The sequence below is a fragment of the Musca autumnalis genome, unplaced genomic scaffold (assembly GCF_047663935.1).
Source record: "Musca autumnalis isolate F117 unplaced genomic scaffold, ASM4766393v1 scaffold_5, whole genome shotgun sequence".
Taxonomy (NCBI): domain Eukaryota; kingdom Metazoa; phylum Arthropoda; class Insecta; order Diptera; family Muscidae; genus Musca; species Musca autumnalis.
Genome location: NW_027412088.1, coordinates 57845428 through 57858580, shown reverse-complemented (window position 1 = coordinate 57858580; position 13153 = coordinate 57845428). Strand labels below are relative to the sequence as shown.

General features: G+C 40.0%; 1 protein-coding gene across 6 annotated transcripts in view; it reads left to right on the top strand.

Annotated features, from left to right (window-relative positions):
- Epac (Exchange protein directly activated by cAMP) overlaps positions 1-13153 on the top strand; it is a 569466-nt gene that overhangs the window by 387727 nt on the left and 168586 nt on the right. For all 6 annotated transcript variants that reach the window (XM_073956939.1, XM_073956944.1, XM_073956945.1 and 3 more), the window contains one exon: positions 6762-6908. In XM_073956939.1, coding sequence (XP_073813040.1) covers positions 6762-6908 — 147 coding nt within the window. The remainder of the gene's footprint in view (positions 1-6761; positions 6909-13153) is intronic.

The following is a 13153-nucleotide window of genomic DNA, read 5'->3' as shown; positions in this document are numbered from 1 at the left end:
AGTTTACGAGTTCCCCTCCCCACACCGCTTAGAGATTGTCGATTTGTCCTTACTTTGTGTGTGTGTGTTTTTTTTTTATTATTACACACAATGTGACAAGGACAATAAAAGGAAAAAAAATACCGAAAAAATCGATAAATGAGTTTTACGGCAATAGAAATTAATTTCAATTTCTGAAACGAAAAAAAAATAAAAATTGCATTACATTTACATAGTTTAATATTTAATGCAATTTATGAATAGCAAAGAATTCGTCGAAAGGGCAAATAGAACAGGAATTGAGAAATTGCTCCTTTACTATGTCATAAATCACTTAATAAGGATGAGGAAAATAAATTCTATCTTTAAGACAAATGCAGCCTATACAGAAATATTTTTATACCCTCAAACTTTAGGCCAACGATGGTATATACAATTTCATACGACCAAATCGACCTCATCGAAATAAAGGTTTTAGACTTCACGTATGTTTCCGGTTATGGAAATACCATTTTTTCAAACAATTGGTATCTAATACCAGTGAAGACGAAGATACCACAGATCCAATTCCATAAGATGGTATTGAGTGTACACCAGCCGAACTGTTTATGACTGGAGGCGACACGCTGATAAGTTGTATACATCAGCTAGTTAGTACCATTTGGCAGAAAGAGCACGTACCCGACGATTGGAAACTGAGCATCCTATGTCCCGCCCACAAGAAGGGAGATAGGACTGTGTGCTCCTATTGCATTTATGATAGTATCTGGGATATTGTGTGAACGACTAAAGCCAATGGTCAATGAATTGATTGCACCATATCAGTGCGGCTTTAGACCGGCCAAATCCACAATTGACCACTATCCCACGGCAGCGAGTTCTCTCGTACCGGATTGATTCGGAACCACACTGCAAAAGTGTGCCGGCCAACGGCTGCCATCTCAGTGTACATGTGTTTGTATTTGTTTCGTTTTTCTGTGTTGGTCTGTGCAGGGACGGAGGAAAACCCATGACCAATATACTTGTGCTCGGTTTGTCACATTCGCATCTTCACCCACATCCAACCTTCGGTGAGATGCAATAGATGTCAGGAGTAGATGCATCTAAGAGGTTGCTCCGGACTTGTCCACGTGAGAGACTTCGACAGGGGCTATGTTGCTGCATGCTGCGTGAACACAGTCCCCAGTGGGTCGCCGTCGTCAGATTACGAAACTCCCCACAGTCCCCTCAAAAGAAACCTCACACCAGCCTTTGTTGTTCCAATCCCAGAAAATGCATAATTATGTCACTTTAATTGGAATGGACTCCGAGATATCATTGAGGAAATAGTTGACTTCATGAATAGGAAAAATACCAAGGTCGCGGCGGTGCAGGAAACCAAGCTCAACAAAGTACTAAGGAAGTATCGCACCCGAAGTGGATGTGGGGGATTAGCTTTCCTATTGCACCAGTCTGCTCAATACCAACCTATCTCTCTTGAGCCTGTCTCTAATGGCCCGCCCATACATGGAATGTATGGGGATAGCAGTCAGGTGTGGAGCTATCGAGATAGAGTTGCTGAACGTATACATCCAGCCGATAAATAGCAGTATCTCAGGATACGAGCCTAACGTTAGCCCGCTTTTGAAAGGTCATAACGGTCTGGTCTTGGGGGACTTTAATGCGCATCATGAGATGTGCCATTTGGTCCTCGAAAACGACCAGAGCAGATTGACACATCTACGTTTTGCTCGATTAATGAGGACGACCCTACCAGAATTAGAGGAGAGTGTCACAGATCGCCAGACATAATCATTGTGTCTCCTGGTCTGACAAATGACGTCACCTGACAAGCCCTCGTTTCTCTTGGATCAGACTATATCACCATAATTGTCCCCATATTTCATCACCTCTGAACGCAGCACATTCGTCAATGAGTTTAGGAGAGTTCACTAATCACCGCTTCAGAGAACTGCCCAATCCTTCTGATGTTCGAGTAGCGGAGAGGACATTCCGAGACATCATCATTACCGCAGCCGCTCGCCATATACCTGCGGGTCGAATACCCGAATTAAGACCAAAATTCCCAGCAGATACGATGGTATTAGCGAATGAGAGTGATGAGCGTCGTCTAGTCAACCTCAATGAACCCAGAGTCAGGGAGCTGATACTGGAAGTTAATAGGGTGGTCGGCGAGCGTAAGTGGAGCAACTGATTAAATCATCTGAAGAGTTGCAAAATTAGAGCCGGTGTAAGTTGTGGGCACTCTCGAACCCTAGAAGGAGGGAAGACAGGTCTTCAGTCACGTTTGGCGACGTTACGTTGGCTGACTCGCAGTGGTGCGCAAGTTATTTCAATCCACAGGATAATGTTGGGAATGCCATCAGGAACGCTAAATCATCCAAAGCATTGAGCTCTGAAGCAGCTGGATGAGCCGGAAGTCGTTCCCGAAGTTTGGAGAATGGTCACGGTGGTTCCGCTACTGAAGCCAGGTAACGATGCCAGCAAATGTGAATCGTACACAACGATTTCCCTTTTATCGCCCATAGAAAAGACTCTTGAGGTTTTACTCCTCTCCAGCGTCAGAAATAGCTATCAAATTGCCGATCATCAGCGAAGGTTCCGTTAAGAGCACAGGACGAAAACAGCGCCGCACACCAACTCCACACATATTAGTCGAGGACTCTACCTGAGCAAGCCGTGCAAAAGAACAGTTATGGTTACCCTTGACTTATCAAAAGTCTTTGATACTGACAAGCAATTCACGCCGTTTGAGGACCGTTTGAACAGAAACGTTACATAATCATATACATGTTGTGTGCACTAGTTCGGGGCGATTTGTATGGAAGGAAAAAAAGTGATAGTGGACGCCTGGAGTTTCTGATTCTTGGGACTGTACTGAGCAAAAAAGTCTACTAGACCCTATGTCTACGGTGAAATTCGAGCCCCCGGATTTTGACATAAAATTTTTTCAAGGATATTTTGGCCAAACCATAGCTCAGAAACTTGACCTATCCTGAAAATTTCCTTTTGCGTTCTTAGTACACTCACCAAGAGCTTTCATCTCCAAAAGAAATTTCCACCCACTGACTTTGAGTCAAATTTTGTAGCTCTGAGTAATTTATCGATATTTTCCGAAAAATGTGCACATTCTCGGGGCCATAACTGCCTGAAGGAGCGTTCCAATGCTTTTGCTATGTACTAGAGAGTTCTTAATTATTTTCTTGGCTACTATTTTGGTCTTTGTATTGGATCGAAAATCTCAGTGGTTTGGCTGTATATATATGCCAAAATATCCAAAAAACCTTGAACAAAAACTTCAAGTCAAAATCCGGGGGCTCGATTTTCACCGTTGACATATGGTCTAGTGGACTTTTTTGCTCAGTACAATCCCAATAATAAGAATATCCAGGCGCCCCTGGTGGTGTTCAAATCGCCCCACCCTAGTGTGCACGCCAGTCGTATGTGGAATTCAGGAACAACATGTCCAAGCGTCGTAGAGGGATGAAGGGAGTTTCTCAAGGTGGGGTGATATCTCCGACATTGTTTAACCTGTGCCTATCCTGTGATATGGTTGTAGGGATGATTGCACGATCTTGGCGTCGCACAGTGGTTCAGGAATCGATTTTCTGCATTTTTTGTTAGGTAGGTAGGATTGTTGTCTTTAAGAACGAACGATTACTCTCAAACGGATCAGTCGATTCAGTCCAAAAGTTGGACTTCGTAATATTTTGTCCAAGCTTAGTTTAAGTTCGAAGATGAGCCTTATCCCTCCACTCATTCAGGTATCTCCCCCACAAAAGTTTAAACATGTTCGGAAAAAACTCTCGAAGGGACTAACCGATTTGGTCCATACTTTGCACATCGGAATATTTCTACCAGATATAGATCAAGTTCGAATATAGGTCCACTCCTTCGGAAAAGTGCAGTTTAAGACCTCCTCTCGAATCGTTTTGATTTTTGTTGTAACAACTTGTATTTGCTGCCACCATCAGGACGGAGTGGATGGATGGATGAATCGATTTGGTCCAAAATTTAGTCTTCGTAATATTTTGTCCAAACATAGTTTAAATTCGAAAATAAGCCATATCGGTCCACTCCTTCAGATGCCTCCCCCACAAAAGTTCAAAATTAATCGGAAAAATGGTGCGCACAATAACTCTCGAAGGGACTAACCGATTTGGTGCATACTTTGCACATCGTAATATTTCTACCAGCTATAGATCAAGTTCGAATATTGACTATATCGGTCCACTCCTTTGGGTACCTCCCACACAAAATTTCGGAATAGTGCAGTTTAAGACATCCTCTCGAATCGCTTTGCATCAACTTGTATTACGACGATACATGTTTTTTTCAGGGGCCGATCCATACTTGCTGACAAAATTACCCTAAAGCGAGAAAGGCACCATGTGTAGTGGATGCAGCACGATAACTATTAACGAATAAACAAACCACTTCGTTCCAAATTTGGTCCATACTTTGCACATCGTGATATTTCTATGAGACATAGATCAAGTTCCAATATGGAATATATATGTAAACGCCTTCGGGTTCCTCCCATACAAAATTTTGGAAAAGTGTAGTTTGGGACCTCCTCTCGAATCGTGTACTTGCAATAAGTTGCACCCAAGGTCCCTATTACGATGGTACAAGTTTTTTGAGTGGAAAGTCGACACTTCTTGAAAAAATGACCAGTAAGTTATAGAAAACGGCCACCAAGTGCAGTGGTTGGTCCAAACTTTTAATCGCGAAATATTACGTCCAAAGTTAGTTTATGTTTAAAAGTGGGACCTATCGGTCGACTGCTTGGGGTACCAACCACACAAATGTTCAACATTTTAATTTAAGGGCGTTTAAGAGTCTGTTCAAGGATCCTTTGGATATTTTTACCGTAAGGTAAATATGTTTTCGTGGGTCTAAGTTAAAAGGTGACCAACTGAAATGACTGGTGGGCGCGATATTTATCGAGAGGAATTACTCCCAAAATAAGACCCACTTCCAAAATTGACTGTCAGTCCCTTCCTTTAGGTACCTCCCCCGCAAATCTTTTGAGCTTTAGTCCAAATCCATATTTTTGTCGGCAAGTCCAAAATTCTGAAAACCCCCTAAATACATACGTTTTTAGAAAGAGAGTGCTTTACTTCACACAGGCTGAAGGTATATCTCTGTCGACAAAGCCGACTGATAATTTTTTACTTGTTCAGGGGCAAGTCCATACTTCTTATGATAATGGCCTAAAAGCTCCAAGAAACCCAGACGATAAAACTAAAATGGCACATCCACTAAATAACTCTCGCAGGGAGTTTCTGATTAGACAAAACTTTGCAGATCGTATTATATCATCCCGTCATGTAGCGGTCCCGTTTTCAGCTACTTCCCGCACAAAATTTGGGAAAAGTGCAGTTCGAGGACTCGTCTCGGATCATTTTGACATTTTTTTGCCTAAGGTTATTTGCGCGTATTACAAGGGTAAAATTTTTTCCGGAGTAAGTCTATACTTCCTGAGATAATGGCCCAAAAGCTCAAAAAACACCTGCAGGCACATACTAAAATGACTTTCATGCAAGGATAACTCTCAAACTTTTTCAAAATTTTCTTCCAAACTTAGTTTAACGTAATATAATATTTCGAGTTCTCTATGAATCAAAAGTTTGATTACAAAAAATTTCAGGTAGATGTCAGTATTTTGATATAGCCCCACATTACGGTATGTACAAATGCTGCGTATTTTGAAGCAAACGTGTGATACAAAATCAATATATTTTATTTGTTGTATTTGTTTGTTTAAATTAATTTTGAGACCACTTCCTAAATCGTGTTGAAATTTTAATAGCGGGTAGACCCTGTGATGATGGCTACAAAAGTATATTTTTTCTTGCGGAACTCCATAGTTCTGTAGATAAGAGTTCCAAAGTGTCCCGCATCCTTGCTCAATTTATTTCAAAAGGAATTTTTCCCACTTTCTCAATTTTAATATTTCAATCTGTTTTAAAGCAATGTCCTTGCTTTATCCAGGTTTCTGTGTTTACTTCAAACCTGCGAATGAATGAATACCTCTCAAAGTGAAATGAAATGAAATGCATTTTATGGCTGATTCATTCACATCAACCAGAACAACATAAAAATCCCATTTGGTTTATTTGTTTGTGTGAAAAAATGCAAAAGGGGAAAAGTAAATTTCCATGCGATTTTTATGGTTTTCCATCGTTGATCGTTAAGAAGATTTCCGAGTGCGTATAAGGAAAAAAGCAATAAAAACACACGAATAATAAAAATGAAATTAAAAAGTGACTACTTGAAAACAAACAAACAAACGAAGAATATATTGCCTTTCTCGGAGGAGCAATGAGGAATCAATGCAAATTTTTCATACATTATGCAGCGTAAACCAGAAGTGTGTGAATTATTTAAGGTTTCAAAGTTGTGAAATGTCGAAAAATTCATTGGAAAAAAATATTTATATTGTACATAGCTTCCAGGTAAATTATTTTAAACATTGGAAATATGTCAAAAGTAAGAAAAATTCCCCTAATCAATTTTTGTTTCTTATCTAAAATGCAAAAGTATTTTAAAGTTTTGTTCTTTTAATTAAACAAAATAAGTTCACATTTTGTTTGTTTCCAAAGAACTCTTTGAAACTGTTCGTCCAACTGCCGCAGGCAAATAAAGTTAACCTGGAATGCCAATGCTTTTGAAAATTAGTTTTATTTTATTTTTGTAAAACCTTCAGTTCAATACCCTTCTAATGTACGTATTACTCATTTCGTTCTTCCATTCTCTCTGTTTCGTTTCTTCTACAGTCGCCAGTGACATTGTGTAATCTGGGCGTTGGAGCAACATTTGGCGAATCAATACTACACGATTTACCACGCGACAGTACTGTGGTCACAAAAACCACCTGCGAATTGTTACGAGTTGAACAACAGGATTTTCGTTTGATTTGGGAGGTAAGTACAAACGAATAATGATGCTGATGTACTATTTCTAGGGAATGAGCATGAAAAAAGTACTCAAAAGCTCAATGGAATTCTAAAAGCATTTGCTGTGGGCTAAAATACAAACAAACACAAATGAAAACTTATAATGCACAATGGAATTTGCTGCTCCACTTTTTATCTTTTCATTTATTTTGTTGGTTTACCACAAAAATAATCATTCATTTAGTCAGTACATGGTAATGATTTCGATAATGAAAATAGCCCAGGGGAAAATTATTGGAAAAACTTTTGCTCTGGCAATGTCGTAATGAAACTTTTCAAACACCAAGGTTGTTTATTAAAATACAATGTGGAATGTTATGGATGAAACAGGAGGAGGAAGAAATACATTTTGTAATTATTCGGAAATCCAATGAAAATACCAATTTTTTTCATAGCCGACTATTCCCAATTTATATCATATTGAAGTTGTGTAAACCAAAACAAGTAAAAACTCGTTAAGTTCGACCGGGCTGAACTTGTATACCCTCCACCATAACACAGTCTTAATTAAAATGGAATAATTAGTTTCCTTTCATAATTTTAGGTGCAACAATTTTTGACCAAATGCCTAAATTGCCCCAAATAGCTATAGTATCTAAACTAATCTAAACAAGTAAAAAAATATCAGTCGGCTTTGCCGACAGAGATATACCCTCAGTCCATGTGAATTGAAACACTTTTTGGACATATGAACTTACCGACAAAAATGTGGATTAGGATTAAAGTTCAAAAGTGTTGCGGAGGAGGTACAAAAAGGAATTGGCCGACATTGTCCATTATCTAAGTGGATCTATTTTTGGGAGTCATATATTTTCGATAGATATCGCGCCCACAAGTCATTTCAGTGGTCATCGTATAACTTTTTTACCAGTATGCCAGGAAGCATGGACTTGTCCACGGAAAACATAATATCGAACAGCATCGGTATGCATTTCCAAAGGATTTTCGAACATACCCTAAACTGCACATGGACACAAATGTTGAACATTTGTCGGGGAGGTACCCTAAGGAGAGGACCGATATGACCATTTTAGAAGTTTAACTAAATTTCGACAAAATGTTAGGAGATCCAAAGTTTGGACGAAATTGGTTGACCCGTGAGGAGACATAGTGCAAACCATTTTAGTGACACTTTTTAGATGTTGTAGGAAGTATCGGTATTCCCCATCTTCGAACTGAAACTGAAGTTTGACCAACATATGACGAAGACCCTATTTTGGATCAAATCGGTTGATAAGTTCGAGAGTTATCGTACTCTCCAGCCACTAAATATGGTGTCATAGGGGTTTTTACAACTTTCGGGCTGTTTTCTCAAGAAGTATGGACTTGCCCCTTAAAAAAACTTTTAGCGTCGTAATTGAGGCAGCAAATGCAAGTTGCATCAACAAAAATCAAAGCGATTCGGAGGCAGGTCTTAAAGTGAACTTATCCGAAATTTTGTGTGATAGGTACCCAAAGGAGTGGACAAATAAGACCTATTTTCGAACCTGATCTATATCTGGTAGATATATTTGGATGTGTAAAGTATGGACCAAATCGGCCACTCCCTTCAAGAGTTATTGTGCTCACAAATTGTCCAAACATTTGTGGGGGAGGTACCTGAAGGAGTAAACCGATATGGCTTATCTTCGAACTAAAACTATGTTTGGACAAAATATTACGAAGGCCAAAATTTGGACTGAATCGGCAAATCCGTTCGAGATTTATCTTGCGCTCCAACCACTACACACTGTATCGTAGGGGTTTTTTTGCACCTTTCAGGCTATTTTCTCAGTATGTATAGAATTGCCCCTGATAAAATTTGTACCGTCGTATGGGGGGCAGTGAATACAAGTTGTTGCAACAAAAATGAAGGCGATTCGAGAGAAGGTCCTAATCTGAACTTATCCGACATTTTGTATGGGAGGTACGCGAAGGAGTGGACCAATTGAGCCCATATTGGAACCTCATCTGAGTCTGCTAGAAATATGACGATGTGCAAAGTTTGGATCAAATCGTTTTATCCCTTTAAGAGTTATGGTACGCACAAATTTTCCGAACATTTTTGAACTTTTGTGGGGGAGTTACCGGAAGGAGTGGACCGATAGCGCCCATCTTCGAACTTAAACTAAGTTTGGACAAAATATTACGAAAGCTAAATTTTGGACCGAATCGGTTGATCCATTCGAGAGTTATCGTGCGCTCCAGCCAGCCAGACAGACGGACGGACATGGCTAAATCAACTCCAAATTGTCTGAAACGGATTTCGTCCAAACATACTTAGTATCTAAAACCATTATTTCGATGAGGCACATTTTGCTCGTATGAAAATGTATATGCCCTCGTTAGCATAAATGCTGAGGGTATAAAAATGTGTTCAGCCAGGTGAAAGGTACCACCTACGGAGCTATATCAAAGTGTCGACCTAACTTTACAATTTTTGGTGGAAAGGTTTTATAACTGTAGGGAACCTCAAACGCCAAATAACCGGTAGTTCCGTCAAACAATTTAGCTAAGACCAAGTATCAAAATATCGAAAATCGGAAGGTACCGTTATATGGGAGCAATACCAAAACGTGGGCCAATGTGAAGAAGTTTCGTGACCACTGAAAGCAACAAATGTCAAATTAAAACCGAAAATCGGAAAGTACCGTTATATGGGGACTATACTAAAACAAGAACCTATGCTGACAATTTTTAGTGAAGAATTTTCGTGGCCACTGAGAACCTGAAATGTCAATTTACAGCTAGTTCAGATAAAAATTGTAGTTAAAAACCTCAAAATACCGAAAATCGGGAGGTACAGTTATATGGAGGCTATACCAAAACATGGACCAATGTTAACGATTTTTGGTGGAGAACTTTCGTGGCCACTGAGAACCTCAAATGTTAAATTACAGATAGTTCGGTTAAAAATTGTAGCTGAATTCCTCAAAAAAACCGAAAATCGGGAGGTACCGTTATATGGGGACTATACTAAAACAAGAACCTATGCTGACAACTTACAGCTAGTTCGGTTAAAAAATTTAGCTAAAAACCTCAAAATACCGAAAATCGGGAGGTACTGTTATATGGGAGCTATACCAAAACATGGACCTATGTTGACGATTGTAAGTGAAGAAAATTCCTGGACACTGGGAACCTGAGATGTCAAAATATAGCAAGTTCTAATAAAAATTGTAGTTAAAAACCTTAAAATATCGAAATTCGGAAGGTACCGTTATATGGGGGCTTTACCAAAACATGGACATATGATAACGATTTTTACTGAAGAAGTTTCGTGACCACAGAAAACATAAAGTGTCACATTTCAGCAAGATCGGTTAAACATTTCAACTAAAATGCCGAAAATCGGGGGAACCGTTATATGGGGGCTATTCCAAAACATGCACATATGTTGAAAATTTGTTGGTGGTTTGTTTTCGGAGCCACGAAAAACCTCAAATGTGAAATTAAAGCTAGTTCGGTAAAAAAATTTACCTCAAATGCACAAAATATCTTAAATCGGGAGCTACCATTATATGGTACGTGGTTCAATATAGCATGGCATTGTGTTGCTGTACTGGAAGAATCTTTGAGGAGACATGACAGACGTGAGGAGGCACCCTGTTGCAGTTCTCAAGGTGGCCGACCTATCGCATTATATGTGGCCAACAAGGTTTCCTTATATACACACCCCAAATTCTAACAGCTAGGGACTTGAGGATCTTGTACATCGCAGATAGCTGTGGCATGCGCCAACGACATTAACATCCTGTTTATGGTCAGAATTCTGCTACCATCGACCAAAACATTCAACCCTGTTCTCACCTCTGCCATTCATGTGGTAGACAGAGTGACTGTAAATTTAATGGCGGATATTTACATATTCCTCGCGTGGAAAAAGGTGCTAAGATCAGTCAAATATGAATTCAGCCTTTCGCAAATGACATCAGCCAAAATCGTACAATCATCCGCATACTTTACGATGTGGGGATATCACCCCACCTTGGAGAACTCCCTGCTTCACTCTACGGGGTTTGGACTTCTTGTTCCTGGACTGTTCTATCACACGGCCTTCTCTGGTTGTGTCCTAGACAAATATGCGTGGAGATGGCGTGCAGCGCTGCTGTCGAGCTGTGCTGCTTATGGAATCCGTGCTGATGATCGGCAACTGGATAGTTATATTTGACTCTGGGGATGACTAAGGCCTCAACGGTCTTTGTTACGGGCGACAAATGCAAAATGGGTCTGTACGATTAACCTTTGCTTGTCTGACTTAAGTAGCGGGATCACCCTTACCATTTTGCAGACTTTGGGAACGATGAGTGTAGTAAGCGACAGGTTGAAAACTTTAATGAGATTCTCCACTCCCGGCATTAGCAGCAACCAGCATCTAGCAGATACCATCAGGGCCCGATGCGTTGGATGACTTAGTGTTCCTGATGGCATTTGCAATCTCATCTTTCCGTAGTTTCTCCTCGGTAGGAAGAGATCTAATGAGGTCCTTTCTTCCTTCTGTCCAGGTTTCGCGAGTGACTTAACCGTTACCCACAATTCACTTATTCCTGCTTCAATATTGCAACTCTTCAGATGATGTAGCCGTTGTAGTTACTGAACAACCTGGTAACTTTCAGTGTCAGTTCCCAGAGTCTGGGTTCACTGGGGTCGGCTCGACGAAGCACGACGTCAGGTGACGTTTTTCAGACCAGGCGACACGATGGTTATATCTGGTGAACTGTGACACTCTCCACTAATTCTGGTAGTGGCATCCTAATTGATTGTGCAAAACGTAGAGCTCTCAATTTGCTCAACCAACAGTATATCCCACAGGTCATTAACTTATTACCTTATTACGTTATGCACTCAAAGTCCCCTAAGAATAGACGGCTTCTGACCTTCCTAAAGGGGGCTGAGGTTGGGCATATAACCAGGACTACAGCTATTTATCGGCGGGATATATAAGTTATGAATTCCATGCACAACGGGTCATTAGATACAGGCAGAAGCGACATAGGGTTTCATTGAACAGACTTGTGCAATAGGAAAGCCAATCCCTTACCTCCACTTCTGGTACGATCCTATTCCTCAGTACGTTGTAAACATCGCAACGCTGTTAAAGACCACCTCTCGGATCGTTTTGACATTTTTTCATCAAGTTGTCCATGCCGTCTTCTTTACGACAGTAATTTTGTTCGGGGGAAAGTCCATACTTCCTGAGATAAAAAACCTTGACACCATCAACTTAAATTGCAAGTCCGCAAGATAACTCTCGCAGGGAGATTCTGATTGATCAAACCTTTGCACACCGTATTATTTCAGCTCGCCATGCATAAGGTTGGAATATGGACTATATTGGTGCCGTTCTTCAAGTACCTCCCACACAAAATTTGGGAAAAGGTCATCTCGGATCGTTTTGAAATTTTTCTAAAAACTTTTTCTTGCGGGGCTTGTTACGATGTCGCATTTTTTTTTTTTTTTTTTTTTTTTTTTTTGGCAAGTCCATACTTCCTGAGATAATGGCCAAAAATCCCCAAAAAAAGTCTGCCGGTACCAACTAAACTGGGTAGTACAATTAAGATAAGGGAGAAATCGATACCTCTCACACAAAGTTTAGAAAGAGTTCAGATAAGGAACCCGTCTCGGATCGTTTTTAAATTGTTGGTTAGTCAAAAAGGTGAAATTTCTGAGAAATTTGACCAAAAACTCAAAAAACCCCTGTAGGTCCGAGGCTGCTGGTATATCTCAGCCGGTACAGCTGACTGATACTTTCTTACTTGTTATTTATAAACATTAGGAAGGCAAACATTGTCACGCTTCACAAAAGCCTGTGTTCCCAAGTTATTCGACTCTTCGAACACAAAAGTGCTACCCTACACTAATTGCCAAAACCATCACCTTCACGAACACCTGTGGACACCATTCATCTGCTTAACATTGATAAACTACTTAGCATACCTTTTGCGTAATTTCTTCATTTCAAATCATCTACCTCTTTCCTTTCCATTCACTCAGCAAATCCAATTTTACCCTTCAACTCATCCACTAACCACATTATTCGTTCGTTCGTTCCTTTCGGCGGGCTTTTAACGATTGTACTTAACTTCAATAAAACAAATGAAGCAACAGAACAATACTGTAAACTACATTAAAAGTAACACAAAACAAACATCAAAAAGGATTCATTCAGCAAGGACTCACTCAATGGGAATGCTCAGTTAATGAAAACATTTGAATGTTATGCTTCATAAAGA